Raw genomic sequence first — 22,735 nt, forward strand, 5'->3', positions numbered from 1 at the left:
TGGCGACTGCTGCTATGTGTGGTGCTCTGATGAAATGACTCCATCAATAGTTTGCATCGGCAAACATCTGTGTTTCTCACATTTTTTCTCATGTCATTTGAAACTTTCATCTGCGACCAACCTTAGAATCCAATCAGTACTGTCTTGTTTTCCTCTCCCCTTCTTCCAACTCCTTCACTCTCCTGAATATAATCATCAATGTCTTCTGGTGGCCCAAAATGGTAAACTCAAGTCATACCACGACAGTCTACTCCCATTCCAAATGAGACAGTTGCAAACAGAACTTGTCTTGTTCCATGTGGATCACCAATGGATTTCCAATTCCATGTCCTTTCAACATTGCTGTGTTATGAGGTATTACATTGCAAATAATTCGACATTATCCACCCCTTCGTGAAAATACAAGTATAAATCTCTGCACTGGCGATGTGTGCGACAAAATACTATAGTCCCGTCTGTACGAAGGTCTTTGCGTTGCAATTAATTTTTGAAGTCCACTGAAGATCAGTGGATCTTCACCCATAGGGACATTGTGCACAGAGTACTGTATGTTACTCCTATTTGGTGTGTCACCTATTAGAACAAGATATGTCAGAGAGAGGGATGCCTTGATCTGTTCAGATGTGGTGAAGGAAACAGTTGCTGTGAGGCTCAGCATTAGGACTTGTAAGGGTACAAAAGAACGACCTCAGCATGTCGACTGTATTCTGAGCGAAATGCCTCCAGCTTGTTAGAATTCTGTCCCCGTGACAATAAAGATCAAAATATGAAAATATAAGGTAAAATAATGAGAAAAGGTGTACAGTACATACAAGTTATGTTGGAATTTTCACAGTGTGGTTATGCAATGTAGACTGGATTGTACTAGTAAGTTTGGAGTGTTTTTATTTAATGTGCCCCCCTCCCCCTATTATTATCTACAGCTCCCGAAATCGGGAGCAAAAGTCAGAAATTCAAAGGGTTAAACAAATCAGCGCAAAGTAGTCATGACCATACTGTGTGACTGATTTTGTATGAACAAATTCTCCTCTCTCTAGTTTGCATGAATTCCGATTAGAATACAATGTACTTCTACACAAAATAATTATCATTTTTTGTTACTGTCATGACCAATTGAAGAGAGCTGTGACGTAGCCAGCTGAATTATTACAAAGTTACATCTATTACAACTAAATTATGTATTTCAACTGCTGAATTGTTACAACACTGACATTGATTTCCGGAAATTAAACTATTTCATGAGTTCCAAAGAATATAAATGTACTTTCCTGTATTAATTGACGACTGAAGTCAAGTCCATTCAGCGATTATAGGTGATCATGTTATGTCACTGAAGCGGCGTAACCGCGATGGCGACTCATGTGATAATGGCTCGTGCGATGATGGCTCGTGCGATGACGGCTCGTGCGATGATGGCTCGTACAATGGCGGCTTGTGTGGTGACGGCGGCTCAACAGAAACATCCGACGTTCATAAGGCAGCGTGCCTACTGCATCCCCAGTGTGGATAGATACTGTGGTGCTCGTCCTATCAATGCTGTATAGACGGCACCATGGCATTGAAATACCCCCTCCTTCTCTGCGGTGTGGGGAGCGAACTCAAAATGTAGTTCGAACTCGACGTGAAGCGCGAGCTCGGAGCAGCACAGGAACTCGAGGTAGGAGCATGAACTCGGGATAAGACCCACCATTGTGGGCAAACAACTCTTCCCAAAATTAACAAGTACTGGAACTCGAGGGCCATAGCCTGTTGGCTCCCCAGAACAGAACTTGACTCTCTGCTGCCAAAATGAAGAGTGACACTCTCCTACACTGTGGCAATACAACCTGTAGCTTTGGGCGGGTCTTGGCATTCCAAGTATACCTGACATTCACCCTTGCCTGGGAGCGATTACATAACACTGCCTCTCTCCCTCTCTGAGTGGAGTCAATACATTTCCATTACGCTACTTATTTTCTTCTTTACTAACACAACTGTACATAAACATATTATCTTTGCAGTATCTTCCCATCAGAAATACCATTAACAAAAAAGAAAAAAATTATTTTACAAATTTTAAATGCTACAATATTTTAGATGCTTATTTGCCAATTTCAGAATTTTGCAGTTGGGAAGAGAAACTACCTGTGACAGTTACATTATTTATACTTTGAATTCTTGAGCATTTTGAGCCAAATGTGTTCTCATTACAAGTTTTTGAAATATTTTTATACTGTAAAAGAAATGGCTTGTGAGGCTAGGCAGATTTGTGTGACTGAACACTTCAGAGAATGAGATTCTTGGATGTGCAATATGTATTTATCATGAGAATGCCTTCAATTTTTTTTTTAGATAAAAGTGCAACTTACCCATGGCTGTGCTCTTATTATAGCTGTAGTCTGAGCCAAATACTGTATTCATATTTCTTGCTATATAGAGTACATTGTATTGAGTGACAACTGAATTACAGTATTGTATTTGTTTATCTCATTATCCTGTAATGTGACTGATTTGAGAAAAAAAAACATACACCATATGCAAGTTGAACTTGGTGAAGGGTATTTTTTTCTTTTTGATTCTTTCTTTTTTGAGGTTGATAGAGAAAGTTGTTGGATTAACAATATTCCTGACCAATTAGTGGATGTGACTTGTTGAAAAAGATTCTTAAAGACATGAGGATAAGTCTGTGAATATCCGTGATTTGTTTTTTCATCGTGTGGTAATGTTAAAAGTTCCATGTGATCAATGCAAGGGTGAAGGTAATCCTGTTGACACAGTGAGATTTTGAATTGTACAGCAATCTGGGTTACTAAAAACATGTAGCAGGATCCACCAATTCATTCCACCTTTTGCATGTCATGCCTATGGAACAACATGAAACTTGAATTAAAGAAACAAGAGGCAAGGTGGTTAGAGAGAGTATATATAAATTGTGTTAGTTTGAGTCACATGTACTCGTGGTGTTTTTACTTCCATTATATCTGTCGCTGCTATTTTAAGTATTTGTTACCTAATTTTGTATTCAGAGAGAGTTATCACTCACACTATGTACTTTTGCTGTTTTGTGCATATAGATTGAAAGAATATTATACATGTTTATATACCAGTTTATTATAAAGAAAAGAAGAGGACAGTGAATAGTGAAATGAATTGATCAGAAAATGAAATTCTTTGGTACAGGAAGTGTTTTCAAGTTGTGTAGCTCATACAGAGTGCCTTTGCAGTGGGACTATGCAAATTGCATGGATTGCTATTGTGTGTTTAATGCGTGGAGTCGGAAAGTTTTAAGTAAGTTTGCGGACTGTCATAATGTTATGAATGTAAGTGGTCAGAGTATTTTTGAATTACTATGTATGCCTATGTCGGTGCCTGAATATGTATTTCACAGCATATAAGGAATGTTGAAATACTTGCAATGTAAATGTAGTGCCAATGTAGTGCCATATCTTACATATGATGTGTTCTTACAGCCAAGTTGTACTTGTATACTTATATGGCTATGATGTTATACATCAATTTAACATCGGGAAATGTAATTGCCACATGCAGCCTCAAATTCCATGACGCTTTAACATCTAAAGTTTATAAACTGGACTCGCATTGCAATGTTCACCAATGTAACAAACACTCTTTGTAAAAAATGAATAGTGCTATAACAATTTTTCTTGCTCCAAAGTTTAAGTCTTCATTTTGTATCTTTTTTTAATATGTGACCCTGCATCACAAAACGAACACAAAGTCACCAGACATGAAAGAGCAAACTGTAAACTTTAAAATGATGTATAACTCAGATCAAATGGACACTCTTAACCTATCTAAATATTGGAAAAAAAAACACACACACAGTCGGGGAAAAGTGCAAACTACGAAAAGAGGCTCTGAAGTACAGTGCCTATTCAAGCGTTTAATCTGTACCAAGCCGCGCTGGCTGTGAGATGAATGGGACAAAAAACAGGATGTAAACCACCGGAGTAACAACAATGAAGGAATTATCAGATTAAGCCAAAATTAAACATGCCTTATTAACACATTCTGTCCATAATTAATGCCAACTTTAAAAGCAGTAGCATTATCTTTTTAAAAGTTACTGGTATTAAAGTTGAAAGTGAAGAGTGTGAACAAGGTTTTTGAGAAATGAAAAAGGGACTGTAAAGACACACCTAATCACACAATTCTACCAAAAAACTGTTTAAGATAAACTGCTAAAAAACACACTTTCCTGCCAGTTTTATGATCCCAAATTTTAGCATGATGTAGAAGAAGACTTGCTCTTTCAGAAAATATGAAAAAGTCAAGATCGGCTAGGTTGACCCATTTCACATATTTTCAGTCCTCACACAAAATCAGCGTGTGCGACTTTTTGTTAGTTTTGTGATGCATGGTCACGTATAACAAAATGTTGATATATTATCCAAATAAATTTGTGGTCCCAAGTAGCCTGTTATAATGAAGAGTCTGCCATATTCAGACTGCCGAGGCTGCCACACATAGTTACAGTGTCTGTTGGGAAAGAGCAGAATTTTGACTGCTCCAAAGTCACAGTTGGAAGTTATCTGAACTTTGCGGGTTGCTATGTAGACTTTGACTTTACTTTACAGTATCCTTTTATTTGGACGCGTTCACTACATCGGCAGTGCCTCACCCGATCTTGCCAGCATGCAGTGTCTCAAGTTTTGTTGCCTAAAATATTCCAGTGCCTTAGATGGTGATGTTCCTTTTGGAATCATGATGGAAGAAAGTAGCAGTCTGATTATCTAGAAAAATTAGTACTCAATGGAGCTCAAATTGAAAAAGGGCACCAGTAAGTCAATTCATAGAATTGCAGATATATCAAACATTCCTAAAAGGTCATAGTCTAATTTTATTTCAACAAAACTATTCTGTCTATTGAATAAACTTCAATATATATGCAATTTCCCTTGTCTAATTTGCATATTTTGTCTGTGACTGATATTACTCTTTGCAAAAGTATGTTCACCTTTAAGATGGTGGATCCTGTTATAGAGTTTCAGTTCAAGGTTTCCAGCTATATGTTGCTTGTTGTCCTATCTTGACACCGCTATCGATAATTGTATTTGTTGTGTGTGTGTTTGTTTTTTTTTGCTAAAGAATTATAGCATGCATTGCCTCTTGCTCTTTGCACCTTATTTGTCTTGACTACTTCAGTTGACATTAGCTTATCAAATCATACTATGATGTTATTACTTAAGTGCACACACACACACACACACCCATCCATATATATATATATATATATACTATATATATATATATATACAGAATATATATATGTATATATATATATACACTATATATATACAGAATATATATATATATATATATATATATATATTGTAACGAAATTCGGTGGAACCGATTCGATTTAACCGTTTCGATTATAATTTGTTATGATCGATTGTGCCTATAGCATAGAAAGGGGGCACGATTGGAACGTTTGGCAAATGCTGTAATGTGGTAGTGCATTATTATGAGTTTTAATATTCATTATTAGATATGTGGTTACTTGTTTGTCATGGGCAAGTTTGGATTATTTCAATACCAACTCCGGTTTAGACCGATGATACATGCCGAATTAAAGTAACCATGTACAAGAGATACTGCTAAAATGTATAATCGTTGTACGAATTTAATAACCACGCCAACATTATAAATAATTTGAACGACTACTGCGAGTATTTTCCGCGTCGCTTTCGGCCGTGCGAAATTGCCTCCTCATTCCGCGATAGGAGGAGAGGCACATAAAGTGGCCGTTGTGTGACATAGTCCGCAACAAGTAGCCCGTGTATGATACATTTCCAATGTGTTGTTAATGTTCACTTTTATATGTAATAAACTGTACATGTGTTCCTGAACTGCTGCCTTCACCGTGTCTTCTTGATGGTACCACCATGATGCAATAGCTTGAAGAGGTGGTAGTACATGTTCCTGAGAAGACCAACTAGCAAGTCATTGGATTTCGGGTATATTGGTAATGTGACTTGTCGCATAGTCCGTGCCCAATCCAAGTTCCAGTCGTCGTCATTGGATTTCGGGTATAATGGTAATGTGACTTGTCGCATAGTCCGTGCCCAATCCAAGTTCCAGTCGTCGCCTGAGGAAGTTGGTAACGGTGCGATACAGCATTTTACCCCGTGCCATCAACGATACCTGTGCCACCATATGGTTGTGAAAGGTGTTCCACGTTAGCGTGACTGAGTTGGTAGCATGAGCTGGTAACAAAACTTGGTAACAACACTTGGTAGCAGAACTTGGTAGCAAGAGTTGGTAGTAAAAGTTGATAACAAATAAGTGTACCAACTTAACATCCTCTACAAGTGACGTTTGGGAGTGGCATACTTTAAGTGATGCTGAACTTGGTATGTGTGCCGCTTGTGTTGGTGAGCTGCTTCTGACACAACATAATACATGGTAGCGTACAGACTTGTAGTTTTAGTAATTTAAAGGGATCGTTGTAAACTGCAACAAAACGAACCCCGCCTACTCGGCCATCCTGACACGGCTCGCGGAGACATTTGTACAGACAGTCAAATACACACTCTTAATTCACGACGAGAAGGCGAGTTCGTCACACATGGTGTCAGGAGTGGGATCCCTATTTGTAACTTTTGTATGAATAAATGTAGTTAACTGTGTTTTCACTATGGCACGCGAAACGCCATTGTTGGAGTTGTCATTTTTGCTGGAGAGCAAGATTAGCGAAATCGACGACTTGATTGCTCAGGTGTCAGAGTCGGTGCGCAAACAAACTGGAGTAGCACCAACTTCGGTTTCTAACTTACGCTGCTCACCGATGACACTTGGAGGGCGCCCTAACCAGTCGTCACTGCCACCCTCACCAGTGGTGTCACCTCAGCTGTTTGGAGATGCGAATGGAGAGGTGGAGTTGTCAGCTCCGCCATCGGCAAAGCTACTACCTCAGCAGCATCAAACTCCATTGCAGCAGTCGCATTCATCTCGTACAAGTGACCAGCCTGTTACATTTGGAGGACAACCAGATGTAATGCCACACCAGTTTGGCCTGAACCAGCGACGTCGAACAGAGCTCTGGGACCAGAGACGTCATTATGATGTTCAGGGCAACGGAACCAGCAAACCGGCTGTCATACCAGACAGATATGATGGCAAAGGATCTGTGCTGGATTATCTTTGCCATTTCGAAGCTTGCGCTGGAGTTAACCGCTGGACGGAAGTGGAAGCTCTTCAATATTTGGCTGCCAGCTTGAAAGGAGCTGCTGTCAAAGTCCTAGCACAGCAGACGGGACGTCAGTTGACGTACCAAGAACTCGTGAACCGCCTGAAGCACCGCTTTGGACCTGTTTCGCATTCAGAAGTATTCCTGGCAGAACTGCGTACCAGACGACGCAGACCCAAAGAAAGTTTGCAGGAGCTAGGACAGAGCATTCGCGAGCTTACATCCATGGCATATCCTGAATTCGAGGAAGCGGGCCAAGATAAATTGGCTCGAGGTCATTTTCTCGATGCTATAGTTGACCGGGATATCCGATTCGGCCTTTTCGGGGCTCAGCCTTGTACGCTCGATGAGGCAATCCAAGCTGCTCTCAACACAGAAGCCTTCCTGCGGATGGAGAGCGACCGTCGGCAGTATAACCGAGTCTTGTTGTCACAGGAGGAAGAACAAGACGTGACTGTGAAGGATAAAGACACTGCTGACAAATCCATGGGGGTGTCTGAAAATAGCACCACTCTCATGATCGAAGCAGTCAGCGATCTCATCATGAAGAGGGAGAAGGAACAACCAGCGCCAGTGCCGAGAAACGACTTGGCATTAAAGACTGAGACACTCCCTAAAAACGAACAGAAGGAGGACAGTCAGCCTTCTGATAACAAGGAGGACACATCCAAGGAGGGTACGAATCCTCCAGACGACGGGTGCACACCAGCCAGAAAGGCACCCGAACCAGAGACATCTCAACCGCCACTACCTAGTTCCGCAGCTTCACTTCTGTCATCCACGTTCCAGAAAGGACTGTACGTGAAGTTGAACGTGAATGGGCAGGAGGTGATGTTTCTGGTAGACAGTGGTGCATCGCAGTCATATGTCTCAGAAGGAATGTACCTGCGAATGAGACCTGAGCGAAAGCCACCACTTGAACCAGTGACAAGCATCGTTCGTCAAGCAGATGGATCTCGGTTGAAAACAAAGGGACATGCAACCATGCAACTTCAGCTTGGCTCTTGCTTGTGCCATGTTGACTTGGTAGTAGCTGACATAAGAGCTGAGGGCATCCTTGGTCTGGATCTCTTGATTGGTCTGCAAACCACGCTCGACTTCCAGAACATGCAGCTGCATACTCCATGGGTATCTCTCCCATGTATAAACAATGAGAGACAGAAATGTGCAGCAACGACAGCACCGACGTTGGTAAAAGGGACAGCGCCAGCCAACCTTACCAGCCTTGCTGAGGACGACACAGAGACCACGCCTCTCGACGAAGGTATAACTCAGAATCGTGTGCCGCCACATCTGGTGGACTTCTGTCAATGCAGTTTGACAGAAACTCCCCCAGAAAGCAATTCATCGGCATACCAGCTTCTGAGAGACGACTCAGAGGTGTTCTCTACAGGCCGAGCAGGGACACGTGTCAGCATCAGCGCGACAGCACCAGTGGTTGCGGGAAAGCTACCTAGTGGACATCGCCGGTGTGACGACTCTTCCTCACCTGCACGGTATTCTCGGTCACCGGGAAGACCACCTGATTATCCACCCCGATCGAGAAGCCGCTCACCTTCGAGGCACGCCCGTACCTCTCGTCATACATCGGATTCATTCTGGCACACCATGCCAGGGTGAAATGTGACATCCCTCGTGTCGACCTGTCTGCTGCAAGGGAGCAGCCAGGACAGGAAATCAAATGAAGAGACTGTTGAATTTTTACTAAGATGAGTTAGCAACGAACAATAGTCTATGAAAGTTAGACAGATGTGATGAGCTAAAGACTGTAGTTGTCTCATAACGTTGTTATGAACTGTAAGAGTTTTGTGACAGAATAAGTGCACAAATACGTTTAGTAGTAAGTGAATTTTGTTTTTGTCATTTTTTCTTTCTTCATGTGTTCGGCTCCAGGGACGAAGCCTGCATGGGGAGGGAAGCCATGTAACGAAATTCGGTGGAACCGATTCGATTTAACCGTTTCGATTATAATTTGTTATGATCGATTGTGCCTATAGCATAGAAAGGGGGCACGATTGGAACGTTTGGCAAATGCTGTAATGTGGTAGTGCATTATTATGAGTTTTAATATTCATTATTAGATATGTGGTTACTTGTTTGTCATGGGCAAGTTTGGATTATTTCAATACCAACTCCGGTTTAGACCGATGATACATGCCGAATTAAAGTAACCATGTACAAGAGATACTGCTAAAATGTATAATCGTTGTACGAATTTAATAACCACGCCAACATTATAAATAATTTGAACGACTACTGCGAGTATTTTCCGCGTCGCTTTCGGCCGTGCGAAATTGCCTCCTCATTCCGCGATAGGAGGAGAGGCACATAAAGTGGCCGTTGTGTGACATAGTCCGCAACAAGTAGCCCGTGTATGATACATTTCCAATGTGTTGTTAATGTTCACTTTTATATGTAATAAACTGTACATGTGTTCCTGAACTGCTGCCTTCACCGTGTCTTCTTGATGGTAGGCCTACCACCATGATGCAATAGCTTGAAGAGGTGGTAGTACATGTTCCTGAGAAGACCAACTAGCAAGTCATTGGATTTCGGGTATATTGGTAATGTGACTTGTCGCATAGTCCGTGCCCAATCCAAGTTCCAGTCGTCGTCATTGGATTTCGGGTATAATGGTAATGTGACTTGTCGCATAGTCCGTGCCCAATCCAAGTTCCAGTCGTCGCCTGAGGAAGTTGGTAACGGTGCGATACAGCATTTTACCCCGTGCCATCAACGATACCTGTGCCACCATATGGTTGTGAAAGGTGTTCCACGTTAGCGTGACTGAGTTGGTAGCATGAGCTGGTAACAAAACTTGGTAACAACACTTGGTAGCAGAACTTGGTAGCAAGAGTTGGTAGTAAAAGTTGATAACAAATAAGTGTACCAACTTAACATCCTCTACAAGTGACGTTTGGGAGTGGCATACTTTAAGTGATGCTGAACTTGGTATGTGTGCCGCTTGTGTTGGTGAGCTGCTTCTGACACAACATAATACATGGTAGCGTACAGACTTGTAGTTTTAGTAATTTAAAGGGATCGTTGTAAACTGCAACAAAACGAACCCCGCCTACTCGGCCATCCTGACACGGCTCGCGGAGACATTTGTACAGACAGTCAAATACACACTCTTAATTCACGACGAGAAGGCGAGTTCGTCACACATGGTGTCAGGAGTGGGATCCCTATTTGTAACTTTTGTATGAATAAATGTAGTTAACTGTGTTTTCACTATGGCACGCGAAACGCCATTGTTGGAGTTGTCATTTTTGCTGGAGAGCAAGATTAGCGAAATCGACGACTTGATTGCTCAGGTGTCAGAGTCGGTGCGCAAACAAACTGGAGTAGCACCAACTTCGGTTTCTAACTTACGCTGCTCACCGATGACACTTGGAGGGCGCCCTAACCAGTCGTCACTGCCACCCTCACCAGTGGTGTCACCTCAGCTGTTTGGAGATGCGAATGGAGAGGTGGAGTTGTCAGCTCCGCCATCGGCAAAGCTACTACCTCAGCAGCATCAAACTCCATTACAGCAGTCGCATTCATCTCGTACAAGTGACCAGCCTGTTACATTTGGAGGACAACCAGATGTAATGCCACACCAGTTTGGCCTGAACCAGCGACGTCGAACAGAGCTCTGGGACCATGCAGAGACGTCATTATGATGTTCAGGGCAACGGAACCAGCAAACCGGCTGTCATACCAGACAGATATGATGGCAAAGGATCTGTGCTGGATTATCTGAGCGTGACTGAGTTGGTAGCATGAGCTGGTAACAAAACTTGGTAACAACACTTGGTAGCAGAACTTGGTAGCAAGAGTTGGTAGTAAAAGTTGATAACAAATAAGTGTACCAACTTAACATCCTCTACAAGTGACGTTTGGGAGTGGCATACTTTAAGTGATGCTGAACTTGGTATGTGTGCCGCTTGTGTTGGTGAGCTGCTTCTGACACAACATAATACATGGTAGCGTACAGACTTGTAGTTTTAGTAATTTAAAGGGATCGTTGTAAACTGCAACAAAACGAACCCCGCCTACTCGGCCATCCTGACACGGCTCGCGGAGACATTTGTACAAACAGTCAAATACACTCTCTTACTTCACGACGAGAAGGCGAGTTCGTCACAATATATATATATATATATATACATACATACATACATACAGCTATAGAAATTGATATATGGACAGATGATAATTAAATGAAAGTTCTCATTTTAATCTCTGTAGCTGCAAAACTACAAGGGGCCTAATTCCATGACAATATATCCATGGAAGAGAGCTAGATGGATAAACTGACAGATGGATTGATAGATGGAAAAATTGATTCCTAACAGACAGATGAGAGATTGATAGAGATATATAGATTGAGTCAGGGTGAGAGAGTGAGAGACATGTAGAGAGAGAGAGAGAGAGAGAGAGGAAATTTACAAAATTAAAGGGGGCGCACGTGACCCCTCCCCCCATTTTTTTCTTTTTATTTCTTTTGTTTCAATAAAAAATAAAGGGGGGGGGGGGCGTGCGCCGGTTGCGGTCCTCCCTGGATCCGCCCCTGATATTATTGGTTGTGCAGCTTGGGCCTGCTTAAATCATCCCTGAAATTGACCATGATTTTAAAATGCCTAACTTGAAATTAACACACGTTCAGTCCTGGCAAGAATTTAACATGATATATATAGATATATTAGCAGAAATTGTTTTGTTTTGTTTCTGGGGAAGCTGAAGCCTCACAGTTCCTAAACTCTGGATTAAAAAAAAAAAAATCTTGTTATTCTGTCAAACTGAAAAAGATAGAGCAATTAAAGTTAGTGCTATCGACATTATGCGAGGAAGATTTTCATTTTCAACAAGTGGTGCACACTTTGGGTGAAATATTTGGACAGCTTTCTATATATCAAACAAGCGATTTTGTTTTCCACATCTCGGGAATTGTGTGTGTGTGTGGGGGGGGGGGGGGGACAAGGCAGCAAAGATATGATATGTCCCCCCCCCCCCCCCCCCCCAACCCCGGGTGGACGCCACCCACTGAACGGTATTTATAATAAAAAATTAATATCTTAGAATGGTAGTCGAATTGTCCCGTAAAATGTCGAATCATGTAAAGCCGAATTGATCGGTTTCACGTTTACAAGGATCAAAGGAATGTAGATGAGAGAGCGGCAAGCGCACAGCATCCACCAGGTCAGTAAGCGAGAAGCGGCCCAGAAATGTCGGGGCCGCTAGCGATGAGGGATCGGAGTTGACAGGGCATTGTACAGGTGCAATTGTTCACGGTTGTGTGTATGTGTACGACAGTTGGCCGGTCCCACAAAGCTTCGTATGATGGGGTTGATCAACTAATCATGTTAGCATATTAATTAATCATTAACAAACTGTAAGATCACTACTATGCCCAGGTGTCACATCTATTCAGATCCTAGCCGAGCTATCGACACGCATAGCTGTTTGATTTCGTGATCTCTCGATCAGCAAGAACCTATTGCTGATGTCCCTAAGTGATGACCATGACGCAAGTTAAAGAGGTGAGATATAATGCGGACCGCGTTGCTGCTTATAATTCGACTCTTTCATTTTTTGATATTCTTCAGTCATTATCAGATGTATAGTGTTCCATGTGAAACAACACCGAGATTTCACTACATGATATTGAATAGAAATTGACACCAAGACTGCTGAATCTGTAGCGATCAATTTACACTACCACAGTCTAGCTGAACGTATTCTGCAGCTGAAATGTGAGTAAGATAACACCCGGTTGCTCAAACTTTCCCACACGTACTAACTCCATTCATCATTCTCCAACCAGTTGCAATCAAACGTCGAGGGGGGGGGGGGGGGGGGGGGGGGGGAATGGGGAACCCAACTAATTTAGCAAAGTAGCAAAACAATCAACTACCAATTAGGTATCACTGAAATTAAAGTGAAAAGAGTGAAGATGTGTGTCCTGTGACTCTCTATAGTGCCTGATGATCCCGTTTTAAAGAGCTCAGTATTTTTTTAAGACTAAAGTTTTGTTGATATGCAGAATTGAAAGCTAGTGAAAAGGAAGTAAAGGGGCAGGGAGTATAGATCAGCATATATTGAAACATATGTGCCTGTTAGTGTTAGACACCTGGACACTCCAGGAATACCTTATGATGCACAGCTGTGCCTCAGAAGTAAATTTTCCTTTCTACAAAGATGTATTTACACTATTAGTAGGCCAACCTGTTCACAATCAAGTAATTTTCTATGGGAAGCCAGCAAATTATATAAGCATGTGCATTCAAACCAGTCAATGTAACCATCATCTATGAATTTCCCTCTGTAAGGCCTTGTCTAAATTGTAATTGTGAACTCACTTAGCTGAGCTAATTACTTTACTTTGCAGTTTCTGGATTGGTTCATCGCCTTCCGTGATCCCCGTGAAATATGGGCCAACCACCAAAGCTTTCTAATAGCAGAGATCACATATCACATTCTAGCCGTTCTGCTTGTCACCCACGGTATGTATAAAACATTCTGATCTGCCTGAATCATGTTTGAACACATCTTGACTGGCTTGCCAGTTCATTGTAATATTTGCTCTTGCAAAATGTTTTTCTCATACCATGCTGGTCAGTGATGACAAGTTTTGAGGCAGTACAGAGACTAGCAGATGTAAAACCGCAGGGAAAGATTTGAGTCACATTTCTTGATTTTAATTGATCAAGTGCATGAAGCCTACAGAACATGTGATATATTTCTCACAGTCTTGAAATTCAGAGCTATATAAATTCATCTTGTTTGCAAAAAAAAATTGTCAACAGTTATCCAATATGATGATGCAGTGAAACTCTATAGAACACTTGTGACTGTTTACATGCTGCAATTTCTAAACCCTATATAATTCATGTAGACCATTAACTCTTTGTTGTTTCTCTCTCGTCAGCCTTTAGACATGGCGGTCGTTTTGCTTGGTATTTGCTGGCCATTTTCATACATGGGCTGGTGGTGGAATCCATAAGTTACGTCCTGCCAGACATCGACAACTTCTGGCATGCCCAGGGCACGGTTATGCTTCTGGCAAAGAGACTACCAACCTACATCATCTGTGTTTGTGAGTATAGTTGTCTGTTGTTTTGTTTATTTTTTTTTCCTTCTGTGACATTACCACATATATTTTCTAGTGTCCTATTCATTCATGTATCTTATGAGACAATCTTCAGAATGGTAAGATATAGCAAGTTACTGATATTGTGAAGTTGGTCTTGGATGAATACTACATTATATGTCTTTCATATTTTCTTATCTTGCATCCAATTTACAAAACCATAAAAACAGCAGAACACTAAACACGAAAACTTTTAAATGGAATTGTGATCATATTGATAATTTGTTCCATGAAGCACATATAAGTCACTCAACGTACTTGATATAATCACTGATGGGCGAATGAGCATCATGTTGTTAGTATTGCTGGTGATTCCAGTGTACTTTACCATACTTTGATTATAGTATATTATTTACAGATTTTAGATTTCTACTTCATGTGACTTCATGTTTACAAATTTATTGTTTACATATATTCATTTAAAAGAAAACAGGATTCAATCTGAGTTAGTCCTTATGCTGCAGTAGGTCACATAATAGAATATGAATAGATACATTGAAAATTAAGACATAACTCTCTCACTTTTATGTTTCTTTTTTGTTACTTCCCAGATTACATGTTTATGTATCCATCATTTGTGGCAGTTTCTCGGCTTCGGCTCCCTACTTGGTCAGAACCATTTGCCCATGCTTTAGTAACTGTTCTGCTTGGTAAGTCTTGAATAACTGCACCAAATATCAAAAGTCTGGTGGTCCATATAGGTGTATGATTGCTTTCTGTGTTTGTTATTTTGCCTCTGATGAAGATTCTGCTAGGATTGAAAGCTCAGGCCTCTTTCAACGTCTAACATTCTAAATATGACATATTTAGGGCTTGACATTAGCTTTGTCCTCTGATGACTCATTTAGGGTACTACAATCTGTAGAATTTAGATGTCATTGGCCTGAAAAAGAAATGAAGTGGAAATAAATGAAAGGAAATAAAGTGATCTATTTCAAATCTTAGTTGCCCAATTGAGCCACTAAAAGATATGCTTTTTGAAAGTTTGGTGCATGGCCTAGCTGTTATCAAAATTTAGATCATTCAGATTGCAGTGGTTATAATGTCTTGAAATGAGAGTCAATGTATTGCATATCATTCTTTGTAGGTCCTCTGCTTTAAATTGCTGTAGACATCTGATGTCATATTACAGCCCCCAGTAGCAATGATAGAGTAAATGTATTTAAAGTACTGAGTATAACATCCGTTGAACTTGTGTTCTGATTGTATCTGTCCCCTCTCCCTTGCAGACATTCCCTACGACATTATGGGGATCAAGCATATGTGGTGGACGTGGCACGACACTGACCCCAACATCTATGACCGCTACTACTGGGTTCCCATCACCAGCTTCTTCTTCTGGGCCACCTTCATGTGCAGCCACAACTTTCTCTTCTTTGCTGTCCCACGCTGGTTCGGGAGCAAGGCTGGCAAATATGAAAGTAACTCGTGAGTGAAGAGATTTAGGGAGGTATATTCCATGGTGGATAGAAGTCATGTATCAAGCTTGCAGTAATCAGTGCTATGTGTAGAGTTGTTGAAGTGAACGTAAATATTTGATTTTCATGAAATGGTTTAGTTCGTGTACATTACTTACACTATTGTAAATGGTTCTAGGACAGTTACCCCATAACCTTCTGCTGACCGTAACACTAATCCCAATCCTAGCGAACCTAATTCTGACCCTATCCCAAATTCTAACCCTAACCCTTGTCATTGTATTTGTTCTAACCCTATAAAGTATCACTTACCAGTATTTGGCTGGGGTAATAGTCTTTGGGGTAATTGTTTTGCTACAGTTATCAATTGATTTCCCTGAATGAGAACCTTGAATAATCCTTTTTTTATGCATGGCATGTGTGATACACCTGCACTTGGAAAGATATATCAAGTACCCATGATAACTCCATGATGCTTTAAAGGGATAGTTTTGTTTTAGTCATGAGGGTGCTTCAGACTTTAATTTTTTGTGAGATAAGGAGGAACCACTTACTAAGAATGCCGGATGTAGGTCTAAATTGTAGTCGAGTAGAGATAAATCCCTCTGAATTCATCTTGAATTTCTCTGTTACCAAATGGCAGTATGTTTGTGGAGCTGGTCAGTGCAGCAGTGGCAGGAATCTTTGCATTTCCCCTGGGAACCATCCAGTTTATCATCATCTATCATATCCCCCATGACCTGTATGGCGTGCCAACTGGGATCTGCCTAGGAGTGCTCTTTGCCGTCTATGTCCTGATGGTCTGGATTGGGGACAGGAACCCAGGAGATGGTGCAAGGCCATTTGGAAAGCACGGTAAGGGGAGTGTGTTTGTTCTTCAAGTTAATTTCCTCCATTCCATTATTTTCATTTTTGTTTGTTTGTTTGTAGATTCATATTCTAACACACACAAAGGTAATTGTTGAATATAATCACAGCCAAACAATGGACTCTGGCTAGGTCTTGGAGAATTTAATTTTGCTTGACACTTAGTCCAGATTCAAACCAGTCCTAGTTCTGTGTTAAGCCCTCAATAGTCATATGATATGTCCAGGCACAATCAACTTGGTCTTGTGTTTATCTTGCAGTTAGGTATTGATTCTAGAGAGTATATGGCTGTGTATGTCTTGTGATATGACTCTATCATACTTCGCTGCTTTGTAGGAAAATTATGTATAAATTAGCACCACAAATCATCTGTAAAACATCAAGAGTGTATCATATATTATTGATATGCAAGTGATGAATTCTGTTTATCAAAGAATATGAGTATATTCTGTATGTATGTATCCTGGTGACAAAATACTGTACCCAATTGACTGCGACAGTCTTAACTCTGTTGTGTATCTTGGAGCCAGAATAGTGCACATTTAGCTGCTTCATTCTTTCCAGGCGGTGCTCCACTCTTTGATAATATTGGCATTGCTGTGACTGTCCACTACCTGCTTTACATCGTTCTGGTATTCTTTACCACTCCTGCATCCTTCCAATCGATTGGACTCCACGAAGAAACAGGGAACTGCCAGGATACCACCTCCATGTACACTGCCTTAGGGAAGGTAGGAGAGCTAGTGTTAGTTTATCTTTAAGGTACAGTAAGGGCACATAAATGCACTTGCTTACACTAGATTTCATATGTGACACGCATTCAGCTGTATATATGTGCCACTATATTTCCAAAGTATGATATTTTGCTGATTGCAAGACAATTTTGTGGTTGGTTGAATTTATGATCACAACCCACAGTGACAGAACAAGAAATTAAGTTTGATTCCCTTTCAGGAGAAAGGTCAAGAATTTCCTCACTTACAGATGATACAGCACATTCATTGCAGGAAATAGTACTTTCCCGATTTGTTAATTTTGGAAGTACCAGTTGACATTGCAAAACGAACCATATGTACAGTGTATTCTCCATGTTGAAGTGAGTAGAATGAATGTGCATGTATGTTTTTAGCAGTATTTCTAGATCTATCATATTGGCATTGCATATTTTGATTTCAGATTGTCCACAAGAAGAAGTATTTGTGCACTTCAAACTATGATGAGGCCTACTTTGACTGGCACTGCCTCCCGGGGCAACGTCCTCCCCAGGTATGGATGAAATTCTGCTGCTGTGGTAGCTCAGAAACAGTGACAGGAACTCAAATAATGAGGGAATAATCATGTACTGATATTAGTTAATGAAATGGGAATTCAGAGATGCATCTTGTGAGCTCATGGTGAAGGCCGAGCTGGTGTTTCATCATGAACAAGGGTGACAAGTCATTGAACTATACTTAAAACATGTGATATATCTGATATACCTCTACCACAATATCTGAATCACACAGTATTTGTCATTACTGTAAAAGTGGAAATTTTCGCGGTGTTGAAATTTTCGCACATTTCGCGCAACGAGAAACTAGCGCAAAAATAAAAGCACGCAAATATTTTTGCTTGCCATATGTTCCTGTACTTAATGTCTTGATTCCGCGGAATTAAAAACACGCGAAACTCTTCTTACCGGGCCGAGTGCGAAAAATTAATCGCGCGAAAATATCCACTTTTACAGGATATCATTTTCAATGTCAAGAAGACAAGGTAGATGACAGGAACAGCCCAACTGAGTGTGTAGTCTTCCACATTCAGAAGAGGTCTGAATTACTTAGACTATATTGCATGAGATACAATATTGGACATGTAAGAGCCAACATGTAAACATTGATAATGGACAGAGATATCTGGCAAGGCATTTTGTACTTGATCTAAGATGCTAGCATCAGATAGTAGTAGTAGTAGTAGTAGTAGTAGTAGTAGTAGTAATAGTGATAATGATAATAACGATGATGATGATGATAATAATGATGATAATAGTAATAATAATGATAATAATAATAATAATAATAATGATAACAATGATAATAATAATGATAACAATAATAATATTGGTAGTAGTAGTGATAGTAGTAGCAGTAGTAGTAGAGTGTGTAGTAGTGAAATAGATGTCTATAGCAACCTTCCTTCAACCAGTCATTGATATATTTGACAACATAATCACATGATCTCTTGCAGGACTATTCAAGATGGTACACCATCTGTGGCAATGACTACCCAAACCACTTTGAGTACTGCATGTTGGTGACAGCTCATGCTCTCTTCGGATTCCTGGTCTACTATCAGATGCTGAGTAGGTCTGGAAAGAACATTGATCCGTCCAAAATGTACAAACTGAAGACCAAGTAGACCAGATTATGTTAGTAGTGTATGAGTGTTTTATGTGTTAAAGAGTAAAAGATTGATGTAATTTGATTATCATTAACCCTAAAAGGGTGGATTTTAAAAAAAAAGATCTTTTCCTGTGTGTCCACAAGTGATTGATGTCTTTGTGGTGCGCTACTGACAATGTGAAGTGTTTGTTTGTTTGTTTGTTTTTTAATGTTGAAGCCAAGACAAACAAATCCCACAAAAATAGCATACTGAGGACTTCATCTAATTCGTTATCAATTTAAGTAGCTTGTCTTCTTGATGACGTTTTACCTCTAAGGCAAAAATATCATATCAGAAAATAATGAACTACAAGAATATTTTTTTTCACCGAACTGACTGAACAGTGCTCTTTCTTAACACCCCCTGAAAACAAAAAGGAATAATTGTATTGAAGTTTGAATGCAGTGGTTATTAAAAATGAATCGCATTGCTACATTAAATAATTTATTCCATTTTTCCTTTAATGGTCATTTTGCATGCCATAAGAATTGTGTGCATCAAGAAATATAAGTAGCTTTGATACAACTAAATGCAATAATGATGTGCAATTTAGTAATGCAAGTATACCAGTACCTGTCATAGTGATACAGATTGGCTGTGACTGCCTGGCTTACGACATCGTTGCTGAGGAGTTTCGCCTGTTTCCTAAATAGCTCCTTTTATCATTCACAAGATTGACAGATGACGCTGGAGACTATGATTGCAGCTCAATCTCATTTAATCCCTTCTTCCAACTTGTCACCAATCTTGAGATGATAATCTGTGAAACAGATAAATTCAATACAAACTCTAAGCATACTTGTTTACCTTCGTGTAACCAAAATTGACGATAATCAAATTGTAGTTCGGATGTATACCAGGCTCTAAAATCGTCTTCATCTTGTAAGTTAAAATGCAAGCAAGGTTAAGGCTCTCTGTGTTGATGGCTCTGTCCTCTAGTGGGAAGCTCTCTAACACTTCCTGGCTGTTTGAGGCTACTTTGTGAAGACGTAACCCTGCCTTCTCACAAAGTTCCTGGCTGTTTTTCAGGAGCTGGAATATCTGATTCAGATCTAAGGCCATCATCTACATAAAAGTTTGTCCTGATGTAGTCGGCTGCTGAGAATCCGAATTCTCCTTCACCATCATCTGCTGCACGCCGCAACCCAAATATCACTCCTCCTGGTGAACTTGCTGCACCAAACAAATGAACTTTCATGTGGTACTCTACCACAGCCCGCTCTGGGTTCCCATCTTCCCACCAAAGAAATCGCAACAGATCTCTGTCTTCAGGGGTGGCATAGAACTGGTGGAACATGCTCTTCACATCTGCTGTCGACAAAGCGATGTAGTCCTTGCGGAACCTGCAAAGCACACCCAGAAGACTATTCATCATATCTGGTCCCTGCAGCAATTGTCATTCAAGGACACACCATGATATTTTGCTGAGCAGTCAAAGACCACGCAAATTTTGTCTTTCTTTCTGGGATGATACACACCTGTGTGTGGTATGTAATTGACTCTGTTCTGGACTCCTAGATGCTCTGTCGGCACTCTCTGCATAGTTTTGGATGACGTCATCCGTGAATGCTCTGTAATCATCGCAGCACTTTATGTTCTTTCTCAGTCTGGCTGATAACTGATTCCATCTCTTGATTGCGAGGGGTTTGTTGACTGGGAGATTTGGCTCCTGAGCCTTGAGTGGCAATGGCATTTCATAATGCCCATCCTCACGTCTTCGAACACCCTCCTCCACGATCTCCATGAACTTGGTCTTTTCCACCGAGTATGGTGCTCCCTTTGAGTCTTTCTCCTTGAAGTCTTTTCAAGGATCTGGAGGACCTTCTCAGCACTGAACACCTCTTTTACCTTGCTGGAAAAGGTGAACCTTGGATGTTTCTCTGTCACTGTCATTCTATTACAGATTCCTTCATTACTGGTTTCTGTCAGACAGACACTCCCAACAACTCCCTAGCCAAGGAGAGATCTCTGCGCATAGGGGTCATCCTCTCCACCACAGATGATCTCCCTTGTCCTGATGGCTGTAGGACAATTGCTGCCAATGAGTAGAGACACCTCCACTGCAGGGTTATATGGCATCAGGTGGTCTGCTATTGGTGCAAGATGAGTCCAATGTCTCAGCACCTTGCCCTTTGGGATCTGGGAGCGCCTTGCAGGGACCTCGTCTCTGGTGAAGCAGTCTAGTAGCTTGATGGTGTGCTCTTTATTGAAGTCTAGCACCTCGAGACCACAGATTTTCTTACTCTTCACTTCTGCTTAGTGGTGCATAGTGGTCAGTTGGAGAGTTGTGTCTGGTCCTTCAATGTCGAGCTTTTGCCGCAGTCCCTCAGAAATAAACCTGGCATTGGACTGGTCGTCCAAGATGGCATACTGTGGCACTTCCTATCCAGGATTACTTTGTGCCTCACCCAGACCGGAACTATCATACAGTGCTCACCAACATCTTGGTCTGGCAGGAACACACAGTTATACAACTGGTTGAGCCCTCCAGTTCCACATCCCGATGGAGACAGGGTAGGTGATTTCCCTCACACACCTTGCATTTTTTTCTCTCTGTGCAATCTTTCACTCGATGAACATCTGTCATTGCACATCCCATGCACAATCCTTTCTGAAAGAAGAAGGCCTTCTTGGTCTTGTATGAAACCTTCTGAAAATCTCGACAATTGTCTAACTGATGTGTCTGTTCACGGAATGGGCATGAGGGATATTGCCCATGCTTTTAGCGGCTTGTTGTCCAGACATAGAAAATGTTCGCCCAGAGGTGTTGCTTGTGGTTCTTCCAGATGCAGGTTTTGCCTGCACATCATGCCTCAGGCTCTCTAGCTCAGGCATTTTGACCTTCTAGGCTGCCTCCCTCACAAAATTTGCAAACTCTGTCAATGTGGGATAGCAGCCTTTTTCACTGTGTGATTTTTTCTTCAGGACTACGTCCTGCCACTTCGAATCCAAATAACGCGGCAACTTACCCAAGAGCTTGATGTTCTCTTGTGAGTAATCCAGAATGGAAAGGCTGAGGACCATGACCTTGGCTGCAGTGACTTTGTCCAGAAAATCAGAGATCAGTGCCACTTCTTTATTTTGGTGATTGAAACTTTGGCAACAGAACTGACACGACTGATGTCACTCATTGCTGCTTCATCTTTGCTTGAAGGTGATAGGAACACTTCAGACATTTGGTTACAATGAATTAACACAGACCGAGGAAGAGCAGATCTCTGCCCTGTATAGTTGACCGAGGCTTTGGTGCACTGTCCAAAAACAGCTGTAGATCGTTGTCTACTGCTTGCAATTACTGTTGTTGCTTCATGAGATTGCCATTCGATTATCATTGTGACTGCCTCAGCTCACAACATCGTTTGCTGATGAGTTTCACCAGTTTCCTTAGCCCCTTATATTATTCACAAGATCACAGATGAGATTGAGCTGCAATCAGAGTCTCCCGCGTCATCTGTCGATCTTGTGAATAATAAATGGGGCTAAGGAAACAGGCAATACTCCTCAGCAAACGATGTCGTGAGCTGAGGCAGTCACATTGGCAGATTGATACTCAGTGATAGCTCAGATAAAGTTATTGTTTGTGTAACGAAATTAGTCCCTTTCACATTCCAGCTTACGAGAAAAAAGCAGTATTTACTAAATAAGGAGATAGCCAATTTGTATTAGTCATGATCTTGCATAATATGGAGTTGATAGAAG

At 41.1% G+C, this 22,735-nt stretch overlaps 1 protein-coding gene across 1 annotated transcript; it reads left to right on the plus strand.

Moving 5' to 3' along the window:
- The first annotated feature begins 1,324 nt into the window (after positions 1-1,324).
- LOC139733795 (uncharacterized) lies at positions 1,325-21,394 on the plus strand. Its single transcript, XM_071644600.1, has 10 exons — positions 1,325-1,502; positions 7,488-7,720; positions 13,569-13,683; positions 14,109-14,276; positions 14,882-14,980; positions 15,560-15,758; positions 16,392-16,603; positions 17,180-17,346; positions 17,792-17,881; positions 18,842-21,394. The coding sequence occupies exons 1-10, from the start codon at positions 1,325-1,327 to the stop codon at positions 19,010-19,012; spliced, it is 1,632 nt and encodes a 543-aa protein (XP_071500701.1). The 3' UTR covers positions 19,013-21,394.
- Positions 21,395-22,735: the final 1,341 nt, after the last annotated feature.

The sequence above is a fragment of the Diadema antillarum genome, unplaced genomic scaffold, assembly GCF_040938485.1.
Source record: "Diadema antillarum isolate AM-2024a unplaced genomic scaffold, OU_Dant_1.0 seq00000491_RagTag, whole genome shotgun sequence".
Taxonomy (NCBI): Eukaryota; Metazoa; Echinodermata; class Echinoidea; order Diadematoida; family Diadematidae; genus Diadema; species Diadema antillarum.